Here is a 27,893-nt window from a genome sequence, read left to right as displayed (position 1 = left end):
GTTCTCTTCAGCTACCTTCAGCAGCAAATTTTAATCAGAAGAAGGTTTGGTTTGTTTTCTTATCCCCAAATAATTCCTACTTCTAGTACTCTTCATTTTGCTCCCTGATAATTGAAATTTTGATTTGGAGATCCATCACATGAAAGATTGATAAGCAGTATTCAGAGCTTGCTTTTCCAGGGGAATATGGTACTGACACCACAGCAAATATTTAATTTCAAGCTCTTTATTGCTGATTTTGACTTAGTTCCTCCCTCCTTTGCTATGTATGTCTTTGTACCTTTGTTGTCTGTCAACTGTTACATAACCATTTTCTGCGTTACCGGGAAATACTTTCAAATGATTACCCAATTAAGGTTAATATCTTCATTTCCTTCTTGTTTGGTGGCAGATTGCTCTTCATCACACAGCCACCGCATTTCATTCACTGGATATGTATATAAAGTAGCAAGAGCAGGAGAAGAGAATCAAGTTCGTTACTACGAAGAGCTCAGCTAGTATTGATTTATCAGTAACTCTGAACATACGCAACTTTAAACACTTTCAGCATTCTCTTTGGGAAAATGCATTTCCAGATGAAGTAATCTATAGCAAATACTAAAGCTATGCATAATTCTTCAATACATATAACTGAATTATCTAATATCTAGTGTTTCAATCCTGATAACATCCTCAGTTTTCAGATTTCCATTTCTCTTCTCTTTATATTTTTACTACCCAAAAAACATACAACACATGGATCAATTATTTTGATTTTTTTAATCTGTCTCTATAGTTAATAGAAATAACTGTATTTATAAATTCTACTTTGTCATTGTATGACACACTGTTTGTACCTGATAATTCAACAGCATCACTGAATATATTAGTTGGAATTAGCTGAAAGCACTGCTGCCAGCAACTTTTGGTTTATTTGCTTTATTTACACTCAAGCATAGAAACTATTGCCTTCAGCATGAGTAGCATCTTCAGAACTGTTGACATCTCAAGGCTCATTAACTTCTACTCATAGATTACATTTGGTTTGGGCATATTTAAGATTTACTTAACAATACATTAGTAACTGCAGTCTTAAACAGTACGCTCAAAATTACACAAATAGCCATAAAAATACTTCAGTGTAACACGTCTTTCTTTCTCTGACCTTGTTGATATGGCCCCAACCTTGGGATTACAAAATGACAATGTCAGACTGTATTATACAATTTCAGTTTAAAAAAATAAAAATATTGTCAAAGATTATATTTTAATACATTTGTGAAATATATGGAAATTTAAATTGAGTAAGATATGTAAATGAAAAGTATGAAAATTAAAAATAAATTGCAATGAAAAATTATATAGCTTCTAAGAACTTATTTTTCCCTGGTTTTTTTTTTCATTTAGATGCCAAACAAAGCTGGATTATTTGTAGAATAAATTTTTAGTGTCAAAAATGCAAGCAAATATTGATTAAAAGATGTGACGTTACATTTCGCAGATTGGCTTCTCATTAAAAATACTGCGTAACTAATGACACTTTTATACTATAGCATTCAAATGACTGTTTTTATCATACCTAGATATTCCCATGATTGGGTTGTGTATTTTTTCTCCAACTTTCAGCAGAGGTTCTGTTTAATTAAAGAAAGAGAACATAAAGCTGCTTTGAGAGGACACTGTATTGGGTGTGAACTGTAAGCTTGGAATCTAATTAAAAGCTTGGGATCCTTTTTATTTTAGGCTACTCAGATGATTCCTTACTAGCATCATTTGGAAAATTAGTTCCTCTGATATCATAGAGAGGACAATACATAAAATCTACAAAAATAAGTGGTTACAGAAATAGTAACTTGGAAGAAAATGGTAGGTCAAAATTGCAAATTTGCAAGTCTTTTACTAATGGGGGAGAGAGAGAAAAAAAAGAATAATGAAGAATATCAGTGACAGCAGATTTGAAAGGCAGACCTTGGCTTCCAACTCAGACTCAAGAAGTCTGGATGGTTTGTGTCTATGAGTTGCTGAACTGTGGAGAAGTGTCTCACTTGGCAAGTCTTAACCTGATCTCTCTGTTAAGCAGCCGAGTACAAAGGAGAGAAAGCCAGAGACAGGGAATCACTGCAGGGCGCTGCATGCCTCACTGTGGCAAGGTCCACTGTCACCCCTGTAAGTTGCTTCCCACTACTTGTACAAAGCAATGACCTTAGTCATCCACTCAAAGCAGCACATCACCTTCCACTTGTGTCTCCGACCCTGTATGTTCTACTTCAGCTGTACGATCTTACTCTTTATGATTTATTAGCATGCAGTTCAGCTCCTAGGTATTCTATATGAGCAGCTACATTAAAATCCAACTTTAAAAGGATTTAAGATATTAAAATAGAAACATATAAATGGAAATATTTCATTACATTAACAGAAATAAAGCGACTTAAAAGTCCAGCACGCAGCATATTTTCACAGAAAAATTATACAGGAAGTTGCTGTCCTTTTTTGGGGGTTCTTTGGCCTTGTGTTGGCTGAAATGCTTATGTTGTGTGGAAAAACCAGGTTGTGCAGTAAATGCATTAAATTGGCTGAGAGATTTCAAAACATGGTTGTGATTATGGAGATAGCAGCAAGCAGAGAGACTCCAATGGGACTCCCAAGGATTCTTGGGGAAAGATTATTTAACATTTTTACTGATTAATCAGATAATGACGTCCATGTAAAGCTTGCTGTTAAAAAACAGATGAGTTTAATAAAGGACGGCATTACTTTTCCTGTTATAGATCGACTTGATTTACCTTGCAGTCAAACAAAATCTTTTCAGCGTAGCTAACTGCACCACAGTACATCTGGAAAAAACAGAGTATGGGCTACATGCTTACGTTAAAAAATGCTCTGGAAAGCAGTAATCCCAGGAGACTGTACAGAAAACTGCCTGAATAGGAGACCTTGGTGAAATGGTATGGCAAAAGGGATTAGCATGACCTTTTGGGGGTCTGTAAAGGGGAATACAAGTAGAAGGTAGGAAGTTGCCTTACCTTTGTACATATACTACTGTAACACTAATTTGGCATAATTTGCTTCCTAAATTGGTGTATCTGCTTACAACATCAAAATACTGGAGAACATTCAAAGGAGGTCACAGAAAGTGATCTAGATGCTGAAAAGTTCACATTACAATAGCTGTCTTACAGGGCTTGGAATATCCAGTTTGTTGAAGAGAAGTTTCACAGCCGATTTCATTAGTGCATTCTTCTACCTGCAAACGAAAAAGATACCCAGCAGTAGGTGCTCGTCAGTCTCCATGAAAAGACATAGTGAGATCCAGTGACTGGAATTGTAATTTAGGCAAACTGAAAAGAGATACAGCTTTTTAGTTGCAAACAAGCCACACTGCTGGCTGATCTCATCAGGAGTCATCAAATCACATACATGCTAAAGCCTTGAGATGTGTGAATGTATCAGTTCCACCATTCTTCTCTTTCCTTTGTGGGACACGATAAGAAAAGTTTCCTGAATTGCTCTCAATATACCCATAAGACATGCTGGAATAGTTTAACCTTACTGAATTGTTGGCGTTTCACAAAGAAAAACCTGCACATCACGAATATGAGAGGCATGTTCTAGCCTTACACTTCACAAAAGCATTACCCAATATACTGCATTTAAAGGACAGAAAACTAAAATTATTTAAAGCAGTCACCAACTTACTGCCTAAATTAGGACACCGAGGCTAGGATATGTCTCCTTTAATCTCATAGCCTTCACCTGGGCTACTTGGCAGCCATCTGAAGGGGAACCATACCATACAAATGTTCACAATATAGGTATTAGGTGAGATGAATCCCAGCCATGCACCTCACGTCTCCCACAACGAACAAGGAACGTTTCTGACATAATTACTTTGGTATCAGGCAGGTAACAAACTTCTCTTAATGAGAAAGCTGTCTAAGGCCTTCTGGCCCTGGCATCAGACAGTCCCTGAGACTAGTAGCCAGTGTCAGCATTAACAAAACAAAAGCATAAATTTCAGAATAGAAATTATGTGTAAAATTTAACTGTTCTTTTGAGATGTAGCTGCAAAATGCACTAATCCAAAAGGTATTTATTTAGGCACAGGCAACAGCAGTTGACTCTGGAGTGAAGATGTAGCCTCAGAAGCATGGGACAGGGCTAGAGACCTCGGTTTTCAGCAACAGACTTGGTAATACCCAGGCGTTACTTGGCTGTACCTGAGCAGGAGTGCTGGGGGACACTGGGAGCAGCCACCCAAGCCAACCGGAGGTGCTTTGCAATATGTAAAAAAAAGGGGATTTTAAGGCAGGGGACATCTTTTATCAGTCTAACTTTAAAAACCAAACAAAACAACAAAAAGCCACAATGGGACATCTTAAGATCGTTAAGACTACGATCTCTGCAATTATGCTAAAGCCTAACGTGTTCTGTTTTATTTAAAGTCTGGAAGCTGGCAGACCACGTGCGACGGTGACGGGCTGAGACCTGGCATAACCGCACCTTGCTCAAACCGTGGGTACCCCCCCGGGAGCGGCAGCTGCCGGCAGCGATGGCCGGCGGGAAGGCCACGGCTGGCCACGCAGAGGTTTTTTCCACGGCTGACGAGGTGAGGCAGACAGGCCGCCGGGCAGGGAGGAACGCACCCGGGGAGCGCAGCCTCGCCCACACCTTCCCTCGGGGACGCGGACGAAAACCTCCCGCAGCCGGGCAGGCGGACCCCATCCGCCACCTCCCCCGGCTTCTCCCCCCGCTCAGGCGACCAACAGCTCCGAAACCCAACGCCACGCGGGGGGCGCCCGGCCAGCCGCCAGCCCACCCCCCCGGCGCCCGGCCGGCCCCGGCCGCCCGCCCACCCGCCGCTTGCGGACCGGGGGCGCCGGCGCCTCGGGGGCGGGGGCAGCGGGCAGGCACCTCCCCGAGCGGCGCCCCCAGTCCTGACGGCGCTTCCGGGCGGGGGAGCCGGGATATGCGTCCGGGTTGGGTCGGCCCCAGCGAGCGGTTTCCTCTCGCCTTCCCTCCTTCTCGCCTTCCCTCCTTCCCCCCTTCCCTGCCGCGCCGGCGCTGCGGTGGAGCGGCCGCCGTGCCCGCTGAGGGAGAGCCGCCCGCCCCGCTCCGGCGAGGGGCTGGTGAGAGGAGCCGCGGGCGGGCAGGCGGGAATCGGGGCGGCGGCTGAGCGCGCCCCGGGGCGGGCGGGTGCTGGCGGGGAGTGGGGCCGGGGAGGCGGCGGGGCGGGCGCCGGAGGGGCCGGAGCCGCGGGAAGGGGCCGGGGCGGCCGGCCGAGCGTCCGCCGTGTGCGTGGCCGCGGCGGCGGCGTCCCGCGGGCAGGGCCGGGGGGCGGCTGCGGGCAGCCCTGTGCGGGGAGACCACCGGGCGGCCGTCTGCCGAGCGCAGTTCCTCGCTTAAAATGGCCATCCGGATTGCTGGGGGCAGACATAGCGGCAGTTTTAGCGGTGCGTGCCGAATACCTGATAAAAATACATGTATAGTAACGTGTAATGCAACCGAAGGCAATCCAGAAACATTACCTGCCTGGTGAGCTGCAGCGAGGGTGTCAGGTAGCCCAGCCCTTACAGCGCGGGGTGATGTGTGTGTGGTGATGGGCACAATCTTTAAAACAGATGTGTTTTCCTCCTTTGAAAGGAGGGTAACTTAGTTCTTCAGAAGAAATCTGCAGGTGTGCAGTGTTGCTGTGATGGTACCCCAGCACAGCGAACCCAGGGGAGGCACAGCTTTTGTGAGGTGGGCAGCGATGAAGCTGCCACAAGAAGTCTGTGGGCACTCAAGAGAGATGTCAGGGCCTTGGGATGGCTGGTTAAAGGATCAGGAGTGCAAGTGATGTTCTCCTCTATCCTTCCAGTTGCAGGGAATGATGAGGGAGGAAACAGGAAGAGCCAGCAGATCGATACCTGGCTCTGAGCCTGGTGCCACCGGCAGAATTTTGGGGTTTTTTTATCATGGCTTGGTCTACACAACACCAGGCCTGCTGGCAACAGATGGGGTACTCCTGCCTCAAAGGGGGAAAAGCGTCTTGCACAGGAGTTAGCAGGGCTTATTGAAAGGGCTTTAAACTAGATTTGAAGGGAGAAAGGGAGAAAACCAGGCTCGCTAGAGACAGTAAGTTTTGAGGGATGGTGTGCCAGCAAGATGCTTCAGTCTGCTGTCTCAGTGGAGGCAGGGGATGCAGATCCATGCAGCAGCAAAGACACCAGGGTTAGTGATGTGTTAGAATCCATGGAAGCGCCTGAGAACAGTCACGTAGGAATTAGGGCTTCTCCCCCCCTCGCAAAAGGTGGCGGGACCAATAGCCCAAGTGAAGTGCACCTACACCAGTGCACACGGCATGGGCAGCAAACAGGAGGAGCTGGAAGCCATTGTGCAGCAGGAAAACTGTGACACAGTTGCCGTCATGGAAGCATGGTGGGATGACTGGCACAACTGCGGTGCTGCAGTGGATGGCTCTAAACTCCTCAGGAGGGGTAGACAAGGCGGGAGAGGTGGTGGGGTAGCCCTGGATGTTGGGGAGTGTTTTGATTGTCTAGAGCTTCATTATGGTGATGGTAGGGTTGAGTGTTTATGCGTAAGGATCAAGAGGAAGGCCAGCGGGGCAGGTATCCTGATGGGAGTCTGTTACAGACCACCCAACCGGGATGAAGAGGCAGATGAAATATTCTATAAGCAGCTGGAAGAAGCCTCGCAGTTGCTAGCCCTTCTTCTCATGGGGGGCTTGAACTTACCAGGCCTGTGCTGGAAATACAATACAGCAGAGAGGAGACAGTCTAGGAAGTTCCCGGAGTGTGTGCAAGAGCTTCCCGACACAGCTGGTGAGGGAGCCAGCCCGGAGAGAGCCCCGCTGGACCTGCTGTTTGTGACCAGGGAAGGGCCTGTAGGTGGTGTGGTGGTTGGAGGCCATTTTGGGCATAGTGATGATGAAATTACACTTTTCGATTCTGAGCTTGAAGACAGGGATGGGGAGCATTCCCCATAATCTAAGGCAAAATGGTCAGAAACCTGCTACACCACTTAGACACACGCAGGTTCATGGGGCTGGATGGGATCCACCCAAGGGTGCTGAGGGAGCTGGTAGAAGTGCTCCCTGAGCCTTGTTTAATCCATTTATCAGCCGTCCTGGCTAACCAGGGATGTCCCAGCTGAGTGGCAGTTAGCCAATGTGATGCCCATCTATAAGAAGGGCCAGAAGGAGGATCCAAGGATCTACAGGCCAGTCATTCTGATCTCGTGCCAGCGAAGGTTATGGAGCAGATAATCTTGAGTGCCATCACACAGCTCGTACAGGACAACTAGGGGCCCAGTCAGCATGGGTTTATGAAAGGAAAGTCCTGCTTGATGAACCTGATCTCCTTGTATGACAGGGTGACCTGGCTTCGTGGATGAGGGAAAGACTGTGGATGTTGCCTACCTGGAGCTCAGTAAAGCCTTTGACACAGTTTCCCACAGCATTCTCCTGGAGAACCTGGCTGCTTGTGGCTTAGACGGGTGTACTGTTTGCTGGGTAAAATAGGGGTGAATAGAATTCAATGTAGTGGGCGGCTGGTCCCAAGTGGTGTTCCCCAGGACTCTGTATTGCGGCCAGTCCTGTAAACAGGACTTCATCAAGGTCTGGATATTATCCTGATCTGTATGGATCTGGATGAAGGGATCATGTACACCCTCAGTAAATCTGCAGACAACATCAACTTGAGCGGAGTGTTGGTCTGCTTGAGGGCAGGAAGGCTCTGCAGAGGGATCTGGGTGGGCTGGATTGATGGGCCAAGGCCAATTTTATGAGGTTCAACAAGGCTCAGTGCTGGGTCCTACACTTGGGTCACAACAACCCCACACAAGGCTACAGGCCTGGGGAAAAGCACATGGAAAAGTGCCTGGTGGGAAAGGACCGGGGGGTGCTGGTCATCAGCTGGCTGATATGAGCCAGCAGTGTGCCCAGGTGGCCAAGGTGGCTAAGAGCATCCTGGCTGGTATCAGAAACAGCATGGCCAGCAGGACAGGGAAAGTGAGCATCCCTCTGTACTCATCACTGGTGAGGCTGCACCTCAAATACTGGTTTGGGCCCCTCACTACAAGAAAGACATTGAGGTGCTGGAGTGTGTCCAAAGAAGGGCAGCGATGCTGGTGAAGGGTCTGGAGAACATCTGATGAGGGAGCTGGGGTCTTTTAGCCTGGAGAAAAGGAGGCTCAGGGGGAACCTTGTTGCTCTCTTCAAGTTACCTGAAAGGAGGCTGTAGCAAGGTGGGTGTCAGTCTCTTCTCCCAAGGAACAAGCAATAGGACAAGAGGAAATGGCCTCATGTTGTGCCAGAGGAGGTTTAGATTGGATATGGGGAAAAATTTCTTCACAGAAAGGGTGGTCAAACATTGGAAAGGCTGCCGGTGGAAGTGGTTGAGTCACCATCCCTGGAGGTATTTGAAAGACGTGTAGGTGTGGCGCCTGGGGACATGGTTTAGTGATGGGCTAAGCAGTGCTAGGTTAATGGTTGGACTCAAAGATCTTAAAGGTCTTTTCAAACCTAAATGATTCTATAGTTGTATGATTATGTATGCATCCCTTTCTTCCTCATTAAAAAAAAACAACAAACAAAAAACCAAACCAAAAACAAAACACCAAAACTTGAATGAAATATCTTTGCAGTAAGCCAAATAAATTGTTTTCCATTTTTGCACATTGGAATTCTAGTTTATGTAAAAATCTCTATCCACTATAAGAGCTTGTGCTCTGAACTCTGTGACTGCAGCCGCTTGGCTTCTTCTCTACTTACTGTACAGTGTATGTGGGAAAAACTAAATCAGAGAGAAATTAGGTGGCTCCCCTGCAGTAGCCGTGTGATGGGACATTATGGTCACACCTAATATACTTATGATATGGACTTTTAAAATGTATATAACTTGCATATTGAGTGTTGATAAGATAAATTATCTAAAAGTTTGAGCATCCAAAAAAATACTTTAAGACAGTTGGATTATTCCATTTCTTATTTAAAAAAAAAAGCCTTTGGAAAATACCTTCAGAATTACCCAGTAATATGTATACGTTTAGTGTTTTGATTCACATGCCAAAAATTAGATGAAGAGGAGCGCACACAAATTTGATTATGATTTTTATTGACTTCCTCAGAAAGACAAATGTAGACAAATTTGTAAGAACTGGAGTAAGGGGTGTAATCACAGAATGATGTAGGTTTATGTCTTCAAAGCACCAGTATTGGTGCTAGGTGACTGGGCGTAAGAGAACAGTGGCTGAGGTTAGAAGTTGCTGTACTTTGACTCATGATACATGCTAGGTTGATCAGTTGAGCTCCTTGTACGCGTTAGCAGTGGAGCATCAGGAGCTTAATCAGAATATGACAATACATTTGTACAGTAGAAGGATATTTTTCGTGAACAGTTATATTAATTTCCAATTAATAAGTGTCAAATCAAAGTACAGACTACTTAAATAACTTGCCAGAGGTCATTTAAACAGTAAGTGGCAGAACTGGAAGGAAATTTTACTACCTGTGTGTATCCTAATGTGTGTGATCATCTTTCCTCTTGCTTGCTACTCACGTTGGTTTTATGAACATAGGCATTTACTTTGTTTACAGGATCAATAGTTTCCTGAATAAGCCAGAGAGTCATCTGAGACACAAAGATGTTGGAAGAAGATATGGAAGTGGCCATTAAGGTGGTAGTAGTAGGAAATGGAGCTGTTGGGAAGTCCAGTATGATTCAGCGATATTGCAAGGGGATTTTTACAAAAGACTACAAGAAAACTATTGGTGTAGATTTCCTGGAAAGACAAATCCAGTATGTATTAAACAGATGCCATACTATTGATTTTTACCTTTCCCTTTATTTCTTTGTTCTGTTGTAATGCTAAGATTTACAAAGGCTTGGAAGACAAGGCCTGCTCTTTTTGAAGCACAGTAAAGGGAATCATTTTCTGTCCTGCACTGTGGGCTGAAATTATATCACTCTTTTCCAGTCAGGATTTAGAATTCTAAATAAAATTTGGAACCTCTGTCATTCTAAGCTTTTTGACAAGTTTCCTTTGTCTTCTACCACCTGTTGTTTGGTTTTGATTATTTTTTTTTTTTGTAATTTCTTGTGGAAGAAGTATAAGTGCTTACAGTAAACCCATTACACACATTTATTAGACAATAGAAATAAAAATGACCATGGAAAAAACAACTAAATATGCTATAGATTTAGTCTCTTCATGTAATATAACCAGATAATACCCAATTTTCTTTGTTAAAATGGAAAATACTGTGGTAAAGAGAAGTAAGAAAATTCTATACATTTTGTAAGATAATTAAAAAGTCAAGAGGACTATTATTTGGCCATCTTAAGTTTTGTTTGGATGTGTATATTATTTTTCCTTGTAGAGGGAAATGTAGAGGAAGAGGAGGAAAGGAAGATGAAAATGCAATACAGATTTTCAGTAAAGAGCATGTAATGTAATTGAGGCACTATTGCCATAGTATGTTACGGAGGTGAACTGTTATTAAGTTTCATTATATTTAAATCAAGTTAAATTTGACATGGATTACTCTTACATTGTAGACATGGAAGTACTTCCATGTCAGTCATTTTGAATTGCTCTTGTTCATTGTATTGATTATAAAACTGTATTGTTTATTTCAGAGTTAATGATGAAGATGTCAGGCTAATGTTATGGGACACTGCAGGTCAAGAAGAATTTGATGCCATAACTAAGGCCTACTATAGAGGTGAAAATGCCATGTTTGTTATTTGGTAGTTAGTTGTTGCTTTTTTGGTCTGCACAGCTCTCAAATATTTTCCTGTCTTTGTATTAAGAATTTTAGTTACCACATGTGTTGCAAAGCGTGTTTAGTTTGCCTTTTTCAATTCTTAAATATTTTTCCCCTTCATGCAAGATCCTTGCCTTAATGAAGTGCCACTTTATGCAGAATGTTCAGTAGTACCCTTTAAAAAACTTAGAACAGAATGAGACAAATATCTGCACAGGAACTGGACAGAAAGTAGCTATTTAAACAGTCAAAGGCAAATCTATATTTTCCCTCTAAAAGTGTTTTATTACTTCTGTAAGATATGTATTTGTAAATGTCCCAAAAACTATGGCTGATGCACTTAGAAATTTGTCCAAGGGGAAAAAAAATCCACCGGTGATCCTAGAAAGATAGTTTACTAGACACAACGGTTCTCTTGCTAGTAGAGGCTACCTTGAACACTTGAGCACAATAGAGTAATAAGGAAAGTATATTTACTTCTTAAAATAGAAATGGTATTATTCAGTCATATAAAGGCAGTTTATTTTGCCAGTTAACAAACTGCATACTTAGCTTTCTTTGCATATAATTTAACAGTAGTTGTGAAAATCTTTCCTTTTTATTTTTTTAATGTGAGGGATATGAATGACTTGGCAAAGATTCCATGATTCAGTTCTTGCCCAGCTAATTACCTGATGGCTGGGAAAATATATTGCTATAGTATAAAATGACCTCATTTCGAGATAAAATAATAGTTATGCCATGGTGTTACAGGATAGTATAGTCCTCTGACCTTTATACATATATTTCATGATTGTTTTGTCAACTAATAGGGCTTTTTTGGTAATGTTTCCAGTTGCTCATAATTGACAATTACAGTTTCTTCAGAGAAAAATCTTTCTTTTCTCATTTATTTTTATCCTCATGTGGACATAGATCATTCTGTTAGTTAACTTGTCAGCTGTAAAATAAGAATTTTAGAAGGCGGTACTCGATTCCCTTGAAGCATCCTTTTTATTCTCCTGGCCTTCAGTTCTCTTGTGTGCATTGTTCTCCGCAGTTGTTTCAAGCCAAAGACTTTTTCTCCAAATTCCTGTGACTGATATGTTATATGTGGAATCTTCAGAAGAACTTAAAAGTACACTTACTGGCCTCACTTACCGCAGGCAACCTGGTGGTTTAAAAGGAAAAAACAAAAAAAGCCTGCATGCATACCTTGAGATGCTCATGACTTGTGCCTAGCGTAGTGCAGTTAGATCTCTGCCTCCAAGATCTTTATACTGAAGAGGCTGCTGTGAAGTAGGACGCAGTCATCCTGTGGACAGGTGTTGTAGATAACGTGATGGATGTATTAACAGGTTCAAGCTACTAGATACAGTGACTGTTCTGCACTAGACCTTGACTCATGAAGGACAAGGGAAGTTGTAAGAGCCTGGAATGAAATTTTGGTTTAGCATCAGGTCTGCAAGCACAATATTATAGAAGCAAAAGGTCAAGCTTACAACATGCAAGCATTTAATTGCCAATTACTGCTGAGAAGGGGAGGATGCCCCTTAAGGTTGGTAAGATAGACGCTGGCTGTTACTTGTAAGGTCTGCCATTCCCACACATCACTGTCCCACTATCATTACACTAGGGCTTACGTACTCTCCTGGAATATTATGTATCGTTAGTTCTGGGATCAGCTGCTCATCACAATGAATGCTTCAAAGCCTGTTTCTGAGCCCTTCTTGTCCAGGGATGAAATTTTTCAGCCTTGCAGAGAAACAAAATTGGAGCTGACAGTGGATTTGTCATGTGGTTTTCTATGTACAGGCAAATATGTGCAGCTGGTGTAGCTGCATGCCCACGGTCACACAACGTGAGGAGTCCAGCAGCCTAAATTCAAAGAGTTGAAGGAAGCTCAGTATGTATTTCATAATTTTAAAATATAATTATATAAAATATAATTATATTGTATCATGCATCTTCTTACCAGTTTCAGTGCTATGGAAGCCACACGTTTTCTAATTGGCTAGGTAGTTCATTCATATGCTAAGCACATACACAAGTGGCTGTCATTAGCAGCACCATGTCTTCTGTCCATGTTAGAGATGTTTCTCAAGGCAGTATTTGATCACTTCTTCATGCATGTATCTCTTCCATCTGCTACCACTGGTATTTGGGTAGACCTTTGTTAGGTTTTTGATGGAAAACAGGTATCTTGCTCATTAGTCTGTTATTCAGCTGCTGATTAGTCAAATTTTCAGGATCTTATTTTTGTTGCACAATAATTAGACTTTGTATTTCTCAGGCCTTCATGGCATTGCTCTAGCTTGCACTTACCAATCACTTTTGGCCGTAGGAGCTATGATAATGGGAGGGCTGCAAGACTGTCCTGGTCCGGTTTGGAAGAAGGCAGCCCTCATTTGGATGCTGCTAGTGAGACCTTAAACAGTGCTAAGCCTGTTAAATACAGCCAGGATCCACAGCAGTTAGAACACCAACAGTCCACAAAACTTCTGGATGATGATATCATCGACCTTGGGTTTTGATCTCAGTGTAAGGTTGAACAAGCCCCCTTCAGTTTTATAGTGAACTTGTGTTTTCTGTCATAGCCTGGAAAAGCTGAGGCAAAGAACGGAAGAGTGGAATCATTAGGTCCCAGGTATAAAGCCCTGTGTGAGCCCACTCATGGAAAGGGATTTCTTTGACACACAGTTTCTATGACATAGGCTTTGTGTTGATATGAAAGGGGAAAAGCCACAAGTGGTTATGGAGTCTGTGAGGGTGGTTTGGTCTGCTGAGAATCTTTGAGAACTCAGCTGACAAGCTCATGCTCTACTTGAATCAAGTAGATGCTAGCGCTACTCTCTTAATTATTTTCTGAACTAGTCCAGGTATGAATATTGTATCAGTGATTCTGCAGCCAACTGGAACCTTTTTAAAATAAAGATACGGGGGTAATCAAAGCAGTAATTGCACACAAAAAATCCAGTGTCCTTTTCTTCAATACTTTAAAGTAGCTTTATGAAATTTATTTAATTAATTACTTTTAAAAATCAATATTTCCTATTTATTCATACAAATATATTTTATGTTTTTTATTTATTTATTTATTTATTGAACTTTTTACAAAATGCTTTGATTTAAAATATTCACCAAGAACATTCTGGTTTTAGCTGTTAAGCTCGTGTCTGACACTATCCTGTGACTTTGCTGCTGGTGTTGGTTGTCATACACCATCTGTTGTATGACAGAGGTGTGTATGACTACATTTGCAGTGCATGAGTGAGATAATGATGTTATTGACTCTTGAATACTGTCAGTCATTGCACACAGAAAGGTGTTTACATGCCTAAATCCTGGGTTTTGTCCTTCCCCCCCCCCCCCCCCCCCTTAGAACTCCTACATAAACATTATAATTTATTAAACTTGTTTATGTTCTTAATAGAAATATTGAGTATTTAGCAATATTCTTAGAAGATGAAAAGTATTTACCTATTAAGATCTCAGCCCTGCAGCATCTTTTGTTGAACTTTATTGCCATACTAACTTCTGCACTATACTGAAGCATACTTCCAGAAAGATCCCAATTGATACTTTTTGAGAAGAATACTCCCATTTGTTCTTCTCTTCTTAAATAAGCATTTTGCAGGGTTATTCGATTAGTAAATTTTGAAATTCCATACAATCCAGTGATCAAAACCTTCAACAGATGTTTGGAAATACACCATTATGTAAGTGTATAGAATTTGTCATTGTTGATGACACTTTCTTTTACTGTTGTTTGTTAACTTCCCAGTAAGAACCTGTAAATATCAGAATCTTGAAGGTCCTCAAAAATACTTCAATCTGATTGCTGATCAGAGCCTATCATAATTATCTTTAAAACGTAATATGGCCAAGCTGAGTTATTTTTACTGTCCCTGTCGACAGCATGCTACATGTACTGTAATGAAGGAGGTCTGATGTTGTAAGTCACCCACTTTTGACCTACCACATGCTAGGACTTTTCCCTCTAAACTTAATATTACCAAGTTATCTCCATGTTTTAACATTCAGAAGTAATGGATGGAAGGAGAGAGATGAAGTGAAAGTGTCTTAGGATGGAAACTTCACATTGGGTTTCTTAGTCTTAGAACTGAATAAGGTGACATTTACAGATGGTAAGAGTCTTTTAATAAATATTCTCATCTCCAGTAAAGCAAAGAACCTGAGAGGCTGTATTAAGCTAGTTTGCAAGATGATAGGTTACATTCAGCATTGACAAATGCAAACTAACCTGCTTTGGAAAGAGTAATTAATTTTACGCGTATCTCAGGATTCTAAGTGGAATTATATCAGAATAATTGCACACATTACAGTATAGTGTGGACATTAAGGAAAACAAACAAAATTTTAGAACAGAGATAATAGGGAAAATTATGGAAGACTGCGTTGCTACTGTTTTGTTAGTAGAGCTTGATTTGAAATTGAGGGCAGTTCTTACTGTTTTGTACAAAACTATACCAGAAGGGTCTTAATGGCATGTGAAAGAATGTTGAAGAGCATAGGAAAACTTCTGTAAATGTAGACTGAACTTGGCTTTGAAAAGCTAAATAAAAGGAAACCTAACAAAATAACTCAAGTGCTTTGTGTCAAAGAAAGAGAAACGAAATACAGGAATGTGGGATACTTGGTGAAACTCACAGAAAAAAGAAAATTCATACTGATGAAATAATTTTTTATGCTATGTGTAATTAGTTTGTGATATTCACCACAAGGTTAGAGTCTCAAAGATACTAGCTATCTATTCCTTTTACACTGTATTACTAAATAGCAAATATATTAAAGACATATAAATAATGAAGTGTTTCTTCATGTGTTTATGTGCAAGGAAAAGTATTTTTTGAGGATGACAAAGGGCTACTAGATAGTCAAAAGAAAACTTACTAATATTTCAGCTGTGGAGGTACTTTCTCAGTATCCATGGGGTTTAACTATTGTCAAGGCTGTTACAAACCGTAAAAAAAAATGGTACAAAACATTTTGTATAATTTGTCATAGCGCTGTGATAGAATTGGTAAGAAATAGAAATCCACTTAGTTTCTCCAAAAGGCTACTAAACAATTTACTTGGAATAATTATAATTTCCTCTGAAAACTTTTAAAGTTTTCTGGTTCTCAAATTCCAGATTACTGTAGCACAAAGGATAATGTAAAGTGTGCTTCTGGCCTCCATTAAGCTGTCTGGAAAACAATGAGCAATAAACAAACCTCCTTTTCCTTTTTTTCAGCTTTTCCATACCCCCTCCTGTTCCTTTCCCCGACATACATGCACCATGGTGGAAATAGCTTGAAAGATAACAGACCTAGAGCCATCATGAAGAATGGGTATAACGTCAAAATAATCATCGGTCTGTTTTCATTTGGGGAATTTATGACCATTGGTTTGACACTAGCTGGTGGTAAAAGCACACTTTTATGGGAAAAATGTGAAAAATCCCTGGTATTTGAAATACATTATAGATGATGATTTTATTTTTTTTTAGTCTTTGTTGGTTGATTTATATTTATTTGTATTTGTAATTGATTTGTGTATTTTTAGGAGCCCAGGCTTGTGTTCTTGTGTTTTCTACAACTGATAGAGAGTCCTTCAAAGCAATCCCTACCTGGAAGGAAAAAGTTGTGACTGAAGTTGGAGACATTCCCACAGTTCTTGTGCAGAATAAGATTGATCTTCTTGATGACTCTTGCATAAAGAAGTAGGAGTTTTATCTTACTGTTTTTAAAGAACAATACGTGGCTGCTGTATGCACACATTTTAAAAAAACCCAGAGTCCATGGGAGTTTCTGGTGAAGACTTACGATATCTAGGTTGTCAAACCTATGCCCTGCATCAAAACATGCCCTAGAAATGCAGGTGATGGGTATTGCTGCATGAGTGTAGTTACTTGGGCAGATGTGCTTGCAAAACTAAGAGTTTTCTCTTCGCTTCATGCCTTCTTCTGAAGTGTCAGACAAAAAACCAGAGGAATAACATGAAGAGTTTTCTTGTGCTGTGCTGTGATTCTCTTTTCTTTTGTTTTTTTTGTTAATCGGAAATTATAAAACTAAATTTTCTCTCCTGTTAAAATTTAGTTACAATTACTATTAATTGTGCTGTGCTAGTTTGGCTAGTGAATGCTTGCTGAAATGATAACCAAGTATTAAACGGGTTTTTTGAAAAAGTATCTTAATATTCTTTGCTTCACTTTTCATTAATCTGGTTTTATTGCTCATTTTTGTCAAAACATTAGAACTCTATAGAAACCCGTATCTGGTAATATTCTTAAACTGCATGGTGCTGATCCTTCTTCACTATATTTTTCTTCACAGATTTTACTGTCACTTCGTTCTGCCTTTGTATATATGACCAATTTCATTCTTGCCATAAAATCAGCTTAACAAGTGCTAACTTTTGTTTGCCACAGCATATCATGTAGAAAATATTGCATGATGGAGTCGATCATTCTCCGCTTCTTTATTTATACCATGTTCCAGAGACATGTAGATTATTTCTTCTTTCTGTTGTTTCCTGCACTGGCTTTCTTTGTTCTATGCTTGCTATCATTGATGGCATAAATCAGCTTCTGCTCCCTCTGCAAAGAATACTGAGGATTTTTCAAAGGAAAAGCAAAATTGCATTTGAACTCCTCCTTTATTCATGGTATGTCACTTAGGTTTTGTTCTCAGAATACTCTGCCTCAGTAACATCATCTTTCTGATGGCATGATTTCCCTTGGTGAAATTTTCCAGTTTCCTTAAAATTTAGCACAAGTTACCTTTCACTTCACAGAAAAAAGTAAATCTTGATTTCATCTCTGCACTCACCTGATTGCAGAGTCTACTGCTTTATGAAAATATACTTAAGGATTACTTTGTTGTTGTTGTTGTTTTGACTGCAGTGGTAATTGTTCTGAGTTTATTGCCGTTATTAACAGCCTCCTTCCTTTTGGTTGCACTGACATCTGTCTTCAAACCCTTGGGAAATTTTAGTTAAGTCAATAAATACTGAAATGCAATTACTTCTTGTCATAAAGAACCTGCATGTAAAAATACCTTCTTTTTATAGTAGAAATATTGTAAAAACATAAGTGTCAGGTATTTTTTGACTGTCAGAGTTTCTTAACCCACCTTGCCATGTTTAACTTAGGATGAAGCATTTTGTCTATAAGGATGAAAGCTGACAGATGATACAGATTAGTATTTACAAAGTTGTTTTCTGTTGTGCAGCGAAGAGGCAGAAGCACTGGCAAAAAAGCTGAAGTTAAGGTTCTACCGAGCATCCGTGAAGGAAGACCTGAACGTAACTGAAGGTATGAGATTCAGCAGCGCGGGTGGCTGTCCTGCCCTGGGCTCTGTAGCACTGTACCACGCTCTAGCTTGGAGCTGAGCTGTTACTTCCCATGTTGTTGCGTGCCGTTGGCAGTCCTTTTTATCCTGAGCTGCACACTTCAGAGATGGCTAGAATTATTTGATACCAGTGTGTTAGGCCTGCTTCTTTGTGGATGTATTTCCTTGTTCTGCCAGAAACAGTGCACAGCTTCAGTATTTAGAAGTGCCAGTGTGTTAAAACTGCTTGGTCCTAATGACTGTCAGTAAGCACTGAGCTTTTAAAACAAATATATGTAGAAGTTCAATTATTACAATATACAAATTGTTGAACTATTTTTTTGTTGTTGAATTATTTTGTAATTGATAATACTTAATAAATAATTGATACAAGCAATTATCTCATAGTTTAGTTGTATTTAAGATTGTTAACGTTGTGTTAAAGATTGGATCTCTCGCAGCCTTTTGTCTACTGGTGGTATTTGGCTAACTCCTAAGCATCACTTTTTAATGTATATATTTAATTTCTGTTATAAAATTCAGTCGCTATCTTTTGCGGGATGGGTATGAATATTTGTGAACTATACTATCTGGTAACTTGGTTTTTTGTTTAATCAGACAAACTTACTAGTAAACTAATTGTTTCTTCTCTGTTAACATCATTTGCCTTGAAAGAAAAAAAAACTGCAAGAGAAAATGTAAAAGGTTTCTGTATCAACTTCATGAGTTATTAATTTCAAATTTAAATAACAAGATATACAGGCTCTGAAAATTCTCCTGTAGTTGTATATTTTTTCAGAATCCTAGGTAGACTTTACACACTCCAATATAAAGGAAGGTAGCATTAGTTAACTAGAAAAATGTTGCTGCCAAGTTTTTATTAACAGACTTACTTTACGTGCCTGCTATTATTCTAAGGCTTCTTGCAAAAAAAAAAAAAAAAAAAAAAGGTAAAATTCCTATATAACGTTAAAAAGTTCCAAGTTTGAATTGAATTGGAATGTTTGGCAATATGTATGTGCCAGCTTTATTATAGGAGTTTTGAGATGTTTCTGTCTGCTGTGCAAGACTTCAGTACTGCAGACTGTAAGACCTGGGTAGATGCTGGACTGATCTGGATTCTGCTTGGGTACACAGGCCTACCGAGAGATAATCACTTACTAGATCGTGTTAAATCTGTGGCATCAAATGCACTTTTGTCAAAATTTTGATACAAAGGTACTATTATTGATATGGAGATTATTTTTAAGCATACTCTGATGTACTTTTTTTCTTTTTAACGTTTCAGTTTTTAAGTATTTGGCTGATAAATATCTTCAAAGGCTCAAGCAACAAACAGCTGAAGATCCAGAACCAGTACATACAAGCAGTAACAAGATTGGTATGTATACTGTAATAAAAAAACCCAGAACCAGTATTTTGTGCCATCAAAGCTTATGGTTTCATCTGTTTCCTTATGGAGTTAGTACAAGGTGAATCAGGGTCTAATTATTACCTTCCTGTCTTAGGATATTGTCTTCTTCTGTGAAATAACTTTGTGACTCTACAGTTACAAGACTGTCAAACTGATGTACTGAAGTGTCTAGCTAATGTTTGGCAAGTGCCCTTTTATTAAATTTGTTTAAACAAACATTGTGTAAGGACTTAAGAAAGTATGCTTGTTGGCTTTTTTTAAAGTAATTAGTATTAGTGTTACTCGTCTTGGTACAGATGTACAGATTTACAAGAGACTCACGGTGAAAGAATCTGGCATGTAATCAGAAGGTCTTTGTAAACTGCCTTTTGTAAGGGAACACTGAACTTCTTTAAAGCATTTCTGAGTCAGTTCATTTGTTTTCCTTAAAGCACTCCCTTTTTATTCAGGCTTTTTCCTTACCTTTATCTCAGCAAAGTTTCTAACTTCAAAGTTGTCATGTTTTTCTTTTATTATATTACTCAATTAACCATAACCCTGTTCACCATGCAATTAGTAGCATGCGTATACACAGATGAGTGCATATGTTGCCCTTCAATTACATAGATGTACGCCAGCTTTAACTATTGCCTGGCTAGCAATTCCAGCTGGCTCTACTTCAAATTTAGCTGCAAAACTGACCCCAAAATACATAAAGCCTTTAAAAACTTTAAAATACTAGAGTATGCATTTGAGGTGCATTGTTAAGAAGCAACACTTACTAAGGCATAAGTGTTAATGTATTACTGCAGGAAGTAAAGAAATATAAATACTTTTCTTGTCTTTAAATTCTGTAGGTGTTTTTAATACAGCTGGTGGAAGTCACTCCAACCAAAATTCTAGCACTCTTAACGGTGGAGATGTCATCAACCTTAGACCGAACAAACAGAGGACCAAGAAAAACAGAAGCCCTTTTAGCAACTGCAGCATACCTTAGACCACTTGTCAGAGGGGGAAAAAAGCAACCCAGTGAATTGGATGAAGTTGTGCAATTGAATGCAGAATAAAGCCAGCTGTAGAGGTATTTTCACCAGTGCTTTAGCAAAACTTGTGCCTGTGGGATCCCTGTTAGAGGATGGATTTATATAAACTTGCTGATGCAGTGGGTTTTGGTGTGTAGTGTGAGACACCTGGTGGCAAAACAGAACCGTGGCTGCCCTGTGCACTTTGTAAAAATTAGGCAAGCTTCTCCTTTTTCAAGGAATTATTTACAGAGCTATGAACTAGGTATTTCTGATTTGCAAAGCACATTTAATGTAAGGATAATACTTCCAAATATAGGTACAGACCATAACACTATGGCCCAAGGTAAAGTAGCAACCTTGCAACTACATTTCAAGGAAAATGTTAGAATTGGTTAGTGAGGAAACTTAAGATAAATGAAGAGTGAAAAGAAGAGACTACCTTTTATGCCCGACCGTATTAATGTGGATTCTGGCAGTTCTGTCAGTGCAATATACTTGTATTATATATATGAGTGCTAAGGTATATATGTAAACGTTTGGTATGAATATTTAGGCTAAATTCCAGTGTTATGTTACTTGGAGATCAATGCTAATGATCACAAAATAGCATCTTCCAAAAAAAAAAAAAATTTCCGTTAACAATGTTGCATTTCAGGTGAGGCTTTCCCAGCTGCCACTGTGTCTGCTTAACTTGCTATACTTTGGGCCTAAAAGTTTAGGTTTAAAAATGTATGGTGCCAAAAATGCTCCTTCTTTTTACGTAATGATGTGCTACAGAAGTTTTTGTAAGTTTGTTTTTCTCAGTCTTAACAGATCGAACAAGTAACAGTGTCTTTCACACTAATAGCTATTCAGAAGGAACAAATAGTATAATCATATTCCTGTTCAAATTTGATTGTTGTATCCTGTGTTGTCTATGAAAAAGGAACTTGCAAAGTGGTGTCACAAAATATTAATCTCTGGCAAAATTTTTAATAGGTTCTATAAACTGAGTTATGAAGGATCCAAAAAATGCAGCTGATGGGTGAATTACGTTAATGGGACATTCTTGAATATTGTCTCAAGATTCAAAGTTAGCTGCTGGTCACAGAAGATCTTAATTCTGCAAGACCTGAGACGTGGCAAAATTTTGTCAAAGTGCTCAAGTAATTTTACAGAATTGATTTAGATGTTTAGGAGACCAAATCTAAATTGAAGTTGTGTGGGCTTAGGCTCCTAAATCACTAAGGTGCTTTTAAAAATGCTGAGCATGATATCTTTTTATTTACCAAAAATAAACACTTTTTAATCCTCTACAAGAGCATGCATGCCTTTTAAAAAAATACCCATTTTGTTTACATGGTTTTGTACGGTATATAATTTTAACTTTCTAGGATTTCTACAACAAACCTGCGGTTGACAAATGCAAAATATGCTGCTTGAAAAAATTCAAAGTTTTAATAGTTTTTTAAATGGTGTATGAAAATGAAAATGAGTTGAGTGATCCTGTATATTTTTGGAGGAAGGACTTTTCACTGTGTGAATCCATGTAGGAAGGTTGACTTCGTTTCTAAGTCAGTGAGTATGAAAACTGAAATGTACTCTTCCCCTCGCCCCCCCCCCCCCCCCAGTTTGCAGGGAGAGAAGTGGGTGGCAAGTTATGCACAAACACTAAAGATCGCTGAACTCTGTATTACATGTTTACTATGTTAGACTTTCTACCAAGTACCGTTGTTTCCTTGACAAACTGTTAAAGCATCTCCTGTTGCTGGCAAGAAGGCAGCCTTCAAGGCACTGAGTCCCCTTCGCTAGTGCAGCAAAACTCTGTTCTTCACCGTAATGTTTCCTATATTTTCTCTTGGATAAAGGCCTTTATTTTTTAACTAGTGCATTTAATCACTGTATGTATGTAAAGATGGAGTCAAGTCCTGTCTGTCTTAGCAATTTAAGTAGTAAGGTACTTAGGATAAGACTTATGACTGTACATCATGGGGCCACCTTACAAATTCAGGATGTGGAATAGAGTGTATGCATGAAGAATTTTGATAACTGTTTTTAATATGGAAACTCTTACATTTCGTTGTCTGTCTGCCAGTTTCACATTTTTTTATTCTTTTTTTCTTCAAAAGGAAACAAAACCACAAAGTGTCTGAAACATCTTTTTTGCCTTGTTTGACTTTGTACAGAGTACTGAAAAATGTCTTTATTACCTGTAATGACCATTTGTACTATGACATGTTATACCGTAGACCAGGGGTCCTCAAACTACGGCCCGCAGTCTGGATACGGCCCCCCAGGGTCCTCAATCCGGCCCCCAGTATTTACACAACGCCCCCTCCCCCCCGCTGGGGGTTGTGGGGGGGAAACCAAGCAGCCGCAGATGACTGCCTGCTACTTCATCTGCGCGCCAGCCCCCTGCTTAAAAGGTTTGAGGACCCCTGCCGTAGACGTACTATTGCGTAAGCCGTTTGCATTTAAGGTCTGTCATTATAAACCACTGGTTTAAGGACTGAAAACTCAGTAGAAATTTTCATAGGTGGAGACTTGACAGACTTGCTGAATTTAGGCTATGTTGAAATTTAGTATACGTACTTTCATGTAGGAATATATATTTGCAGCATTGGGTAACAGTGAGTTTTCATTTCATTCCCATCTTAAAACTAAAGTTGCTTTCTCTTTGTTGTGACTTTGCAGTGCTTGTTCTCCAGTGTGACTGAGGTGGAGATTGTCCAAATTAGCATTTTTCTGGAGAGTGCTCTGCACGTACGTTGCTTGAAAATTTATTTTTTATCCTACTGGGGTTAGTGTGTAGATATAAACCAGATGACTTGCATATTGCAGGAATCCTTAGGTATGCACATTGCTCTTCAGCGAGAGTAATTTTTCTTTTGGATGGAGAGACTTGCCTAAACGTTAAGCACTCATATTGTCCTTTGTGAATAACTTTTATTACAAACACTGCCCCATTCTCCACTCAAAGTGTTCTCGTTGAAGTATCGTGTGCTTTAGTTACCAAAACTTGCAGGTGTAGAGCTGATAATCACAATGCCCTTCTCTGTGTGTCTGTGTGACAGATCAGCACTCTGGATCAGGAGCAACAGATGTTCCTATCACAAGCCACAAAATGTTGTTCTGTGAGACTAAGCTAATTGCACTCCTGTTTTATCAGTTATTATCTCCTGAATAGCTTGTTGGCTGTATTATCTGAATCTTGCCAAAATTCTTTGATTTCACCTGATAATACTACCACTAGCAGGAAACTTCAGTAATTGTTAATGCCTTAGTGAAATAAGCATTCGCTAAGGAGTATGACACTAAAGCATCTGTCACTCCCCTGTTCTATCCATTCAGTGAATGGGTATCCTCCCAGTAAGTGGGGCATCACTTGATGCAAAGCGGTAATGCTAGGGATGTATTTCCAACTGGAAATAACAAATCTCCAAGTTGTAAGACTGATCACGCTAAGATTTTTGTGCTTGTGTGTTGTGTGGTTAATTAAAAAAAAAAAAATCAATCCATTTAAGACAGTTTGGGAGCTTTCTTATTTTCAGTGTGTCTTAAGGCAATGCTTAACCTTTTTTAGTCAAAATGCCTGAATTACCATACTGTCAGTCTGATTTCCTGTTTAATTTTTTTATGCTTCAGTAAAATTTTTCTTTCCCCCTCCCACTGAGCTACAGCATATCACACGTAGTTTTTCTTTGCATCACTTCTGTGGATGTACATTATACTAAAGGGAATTGAGCAGCGGAACACGTACTGCCTGGAGGTTATGCAGGGGTACATGCAGAATACTCGCTGAACATGCACTTTTGAACCTGTTAATTCATCTGTTCAAGTTGATAGCTACTAGTTAATAGCACAATTAATAATTTGCACTGCAGAACCCTCTAGTGGGATTTCAGTCATACAGCAAACCAACAAGCATGCTTCTTGGATTCCGGTCATGGTCCCTAAGCCCCTTACTGCTTTTCTAAAGATAATTATCAACCCTTGGTTGAAGTTGCAGTACCCGAATGCTAATTACATAAACCAGGGAGCAAGCACGGTCCAACAAGCTTGCTTTCATCAAACCTACCTTGCCATCTTTTTGTAGGAAGCAACAGTTGTATCTTTTCCTTAATGCTCAAATAGTATTGAAAGAAGAAAGTATTTCTCTGTTAACTATGGCATCCAAACAGGTAATCAAAATTGAAAAAATGCAGCAATGCTTGCATTTAAGATGAAAGGTGCTATAACAGAGTAAGAGAAACGTACAGAACACTTCACATGCAACTGTTTGAAAGAGTCATCTCAGAGCTGGCTCTGACAGGTGAGTCCTAGTACGGAACTAGACTCATTCTCAGGTTTCTAGTAGTAGGGAAATACTGATGAATAATTTATGGAGTGAGTGCTATTTCTTCTGTCACAGAGATAAAAGTGGTTCAGCGGAACTGAGTAAAGTTGGTCAAAAAAAGTAAAAATTAATGTGGATCAGGAGAAATACCACTCTCATTGTGAAGATAAAGATGCATCGTTACTAATAAATTGCTTACACGTGAACTTGCAAGTAAGAGTATCTGAACAGTTGAATCAGATAATGTACCTAATTGTTCTTACCACAGTCGTGATCTCAAGTAAATGTAATATATTTTTAGAAAAAAAGTCAACATAACTTATCATAAGTCCTCAAGTGGAAAAATAAATGTTTAAAACTAAATATTCTGTGTATGCCATTCCTGTAAAATCCCGACAAATTAATTCTGCTGTTCTCTTGAAAAGTGACATTAGTTGTGTCACGCAATTTAAACATGTTTGTTTGATTACTGTTTGGTCTGATAGAAGTCACTACTTTTGTGGTTATGTTAAATTGTCGTTGTATTAAATTTCACAAAATAGCTGTAACCCTGGAGCTGTGCAACCTGAATCTGCTTGAGAAACTTGTGCCTGATACTAGTCTGTGGTGCCAAGTCGGAATCCAAGGCAGCACGTTGGACGCCCACACTTGTTCCTTTGAGGGTACCCCAAGCCAACAGAAATGCTGTTTCTGAGCTCTCGCCTCCGATTTCTTCACCACGGAGTTCAGATAATACAAAACATGGATTCTGTCCTGCTCCTTACGGTCATTTTGGTTTTCGTGATTGGTCTGGCTAATACAGCGACAAGGTTGAAGTGAATGGGTGTAGACATTGAAAGTGGCATTAAAATACTACTAATGCATCACAGATGCCTGACGCATTTTCTGAAAAGAAATAAGTAAATAGTGCATGATTAGTTGGGGGTTTTGTTTGGTTTGGTTTTCGTCCTTTTTTAGGAAAACACAAGCCAGCATCTGGGTCTACCTTTTTACTCGGGTATCTCAGGAATCTGGGAAGTAATATACTTCTGCTTCCTCTTGCAGGCAGCTTTACACACAGAAAAACAATTTGCTTGCTTAACCCCCCTGTAAGGATTAATTAGCAATGTTTCGGGCAAGAAAAAAATCTTGAAATGTGAGACGACTCACAGTTTTATGGTCACGTATTTTTAGCTCGGGGAGGAGCTTAGCTACAATGAAGTGAAGACTGAAGCTTTGTCACTGTCTGGGCGGGGGTTTTATGTGCTGTGCGGCCACGTGCTGTTGCTGGGGGGCCATGTAACGTGGCTCCCGTGGCCAGCCCCAGAGGTAAGCGCTGCAAACACCTCTGTTCTTTCTGGCCTCTCCGAGAAAACATTTCGTACTTACAAATGTCCCATGTTCGCCTGGCTTATGCTGAGGAGTGCAGCACAGCCTATTTTATTGCTCGGGAGATAATGGAACAAAAAGTTCTTTGGTTTTTCTTACATATTCTTTGACCGAGGTGCCTTATGTCTGCCCAGCTGTGCCTACTGTGTTTTGATTTTTTGACAACAGAGCACTTCAAAATAGCGAAAAACTTTTAATTTGTTCTTTTGTAGATTTCCATCCTGTGTTTGATGCCAACTATGTGTAGCTATTTTGAGTTACTTTAAGATAGCCAGTATGAAACTACAGTTAAAGAAAAAAAAAAAAAAAGTCTTATGCTGTGTCTTACTGTATGACTGTGTGAAAGAAACATTTAAGGAGACTTGTCACTGGTTGTAAAATTAGATTGTTCAGCTCTATGGGATCGTTAATGGCCGTGGGATGTTAGTCTGCAATTTTAAAGCATAGGAGAGGGTAGCAGTGGCTGTACTGCAGACCTCCTGGGGGTCAGGTAACACAGGATTTAGGAAAGCGGAAGGCAAACAGAAGAATTTAAAAAATAAACCAGTAACTTAAATTAAGTCTAACCTACACTACTAACTCATCTGTAGGTATGCAGGTTGTGATCGCTTCATTTTGTCCTCAAGAACAAAACCACTTGTTAAGTGCTATAAAAATACTTTTAGCTATTGGTACAATTAAGAGGATCTAAAAAACAAAACAAAACAAAAACTTCTGGCCTGAATAAGCTTATAATGGCCTTAACCCCCCCAAATGTTGAAGGAATATTCTAAGCATCAATAAGCTGTGTTCAACATTTCACAGCATGATTTCTGAGAACAACCCACGCTGTGTATTACTGTCAAGGGGTTTAATGCTGTTAAAGTAGGCAGAGGATTTACTTTGCTTGTTAAAATTCACAAGAATCTAAACCTTATGAAAACAAACCAGTTACTTTTAAAGTGTAATTATACAATTAATCTCAGCAAATTCTTAGGAACCTTTCACAATCTCAAAGCTGGAACTTTGATCGTTCTGAAAGCACTCTCCTGAAGTGCCGCTTCTCGAATAACATGCAGTGATGGTAACCTCAGCGCTGCCGAGGTTTCCAAGGGCCGGTCAGTGTTTGCTTGCACACATACAGGGAGTTCAAAGCCACCGCGCTCCAGAGCTTTGGCTGAGCAGCAGAAGCCTCCATAAGGAACTCCCACCTTGGGCTGGTACTCCAAGAGCATCCAGCTGTGACACTCAAGGCAGCCCACTGCCACCGAGGAACCTGTGGTTGGTGGCATCATCTTCCAGCTCCCTCCAGCGGAGCTTTAATCTGAGCCAAATTCAGAAGGCCAAGCACCGCGCCAGAGAACCCCCTGCTCCCCTTGTGTGACCACCACCCTCTGGGGAAATAGCGCAGGACTGACAGGCTACAGGTCGCAAAATTCCAGGCTTACCCTAAGATCTGCACCTTTTGAGCCCCAGAGCATGGCCATGATGAACAGAAATTACAGAGTGTGAGAGGGTGGAAGGAAAAAAAAGAAAGGAAAAGAAAAAAAGAAGAAAAAAACACTCACCTGAAAAGTAAGTTAACGCCAAGTGTAAGAAGTACCATCCTACACAAGAAACAAATACAGCATCTGCCTGTAGAGAATTCAGCCGTTTGATCTGTGGCTTCACAGTCGATGATGCAAAACAAATTTGCAGAGTAGCAGCTGATAGAATACAATTCCCCTTTAGCTTCTAAAAAAGACACGCAGCA

At 40.1% G+C, this 27,893-nt stretch overlaps 1 protein-coding gene across 2 annotated transcripts; it reads left to right on the top strand.

The window, feature by feature from the left end:
• Window positions 1–4,512: 4,512 nt before the first annotated feature.
• Window positions 4,513–27,882, top strand: RAB23 (RAB23, member RAS oncogene family). 2 transcript variants are annotated; one of them, XM_037391966.1, is made up of 7 exons: window positions 4,513–4,588; window positions 9,578–9,779; window positions 10,620–10,705; window positions 16,295–16,451; window positions 17,962–18,044; window positions 19,349–19,441; window positions 20,311–27,882. In XM_037391966.1, exons 2-7 carry the CDS (start codon window positions 9,625–9,627, stop codon window positions 20,448–20,450), a joined length of 714 nt encoding a protein of 237 aa, XP_037247863.1. In that variant the 5' UTR covers window positions 4,513–4,588; window positions 9,578–9,624; the 3' UTR covers window positions 20,451–27,882. The 2 variants fall into 2 exon arrangements, with proteins under 2 accessions (XP_037247863.1, XP_037247862.1); XM_037391965.1 differs by lacking the exon at window positions 4,513–4,588 and adding an exon at window positions 4,930–5,108.
• Window positions 27,883–27,893: the final 11 nt, after the last annotated feature.

This window comes from Falco rusticolus, chromosome 6, assembly GCF_015220075.1.
Source record: "Falco rusticolus isolate bFalRus1 chromosome 6, bFalRus1.pri, whole genome shotgun sequence".
NCBI classification, from domain to species: Eukaryota; Metazoa; Chordata; class Aves; order Falconiformes; family Falconidae; genus Falco; species Falco rusticolus.
Note: the sequence above shows the minus strand (reverse complement) of the source record. Positions and strands in the feature narration are given on the sequence as shown.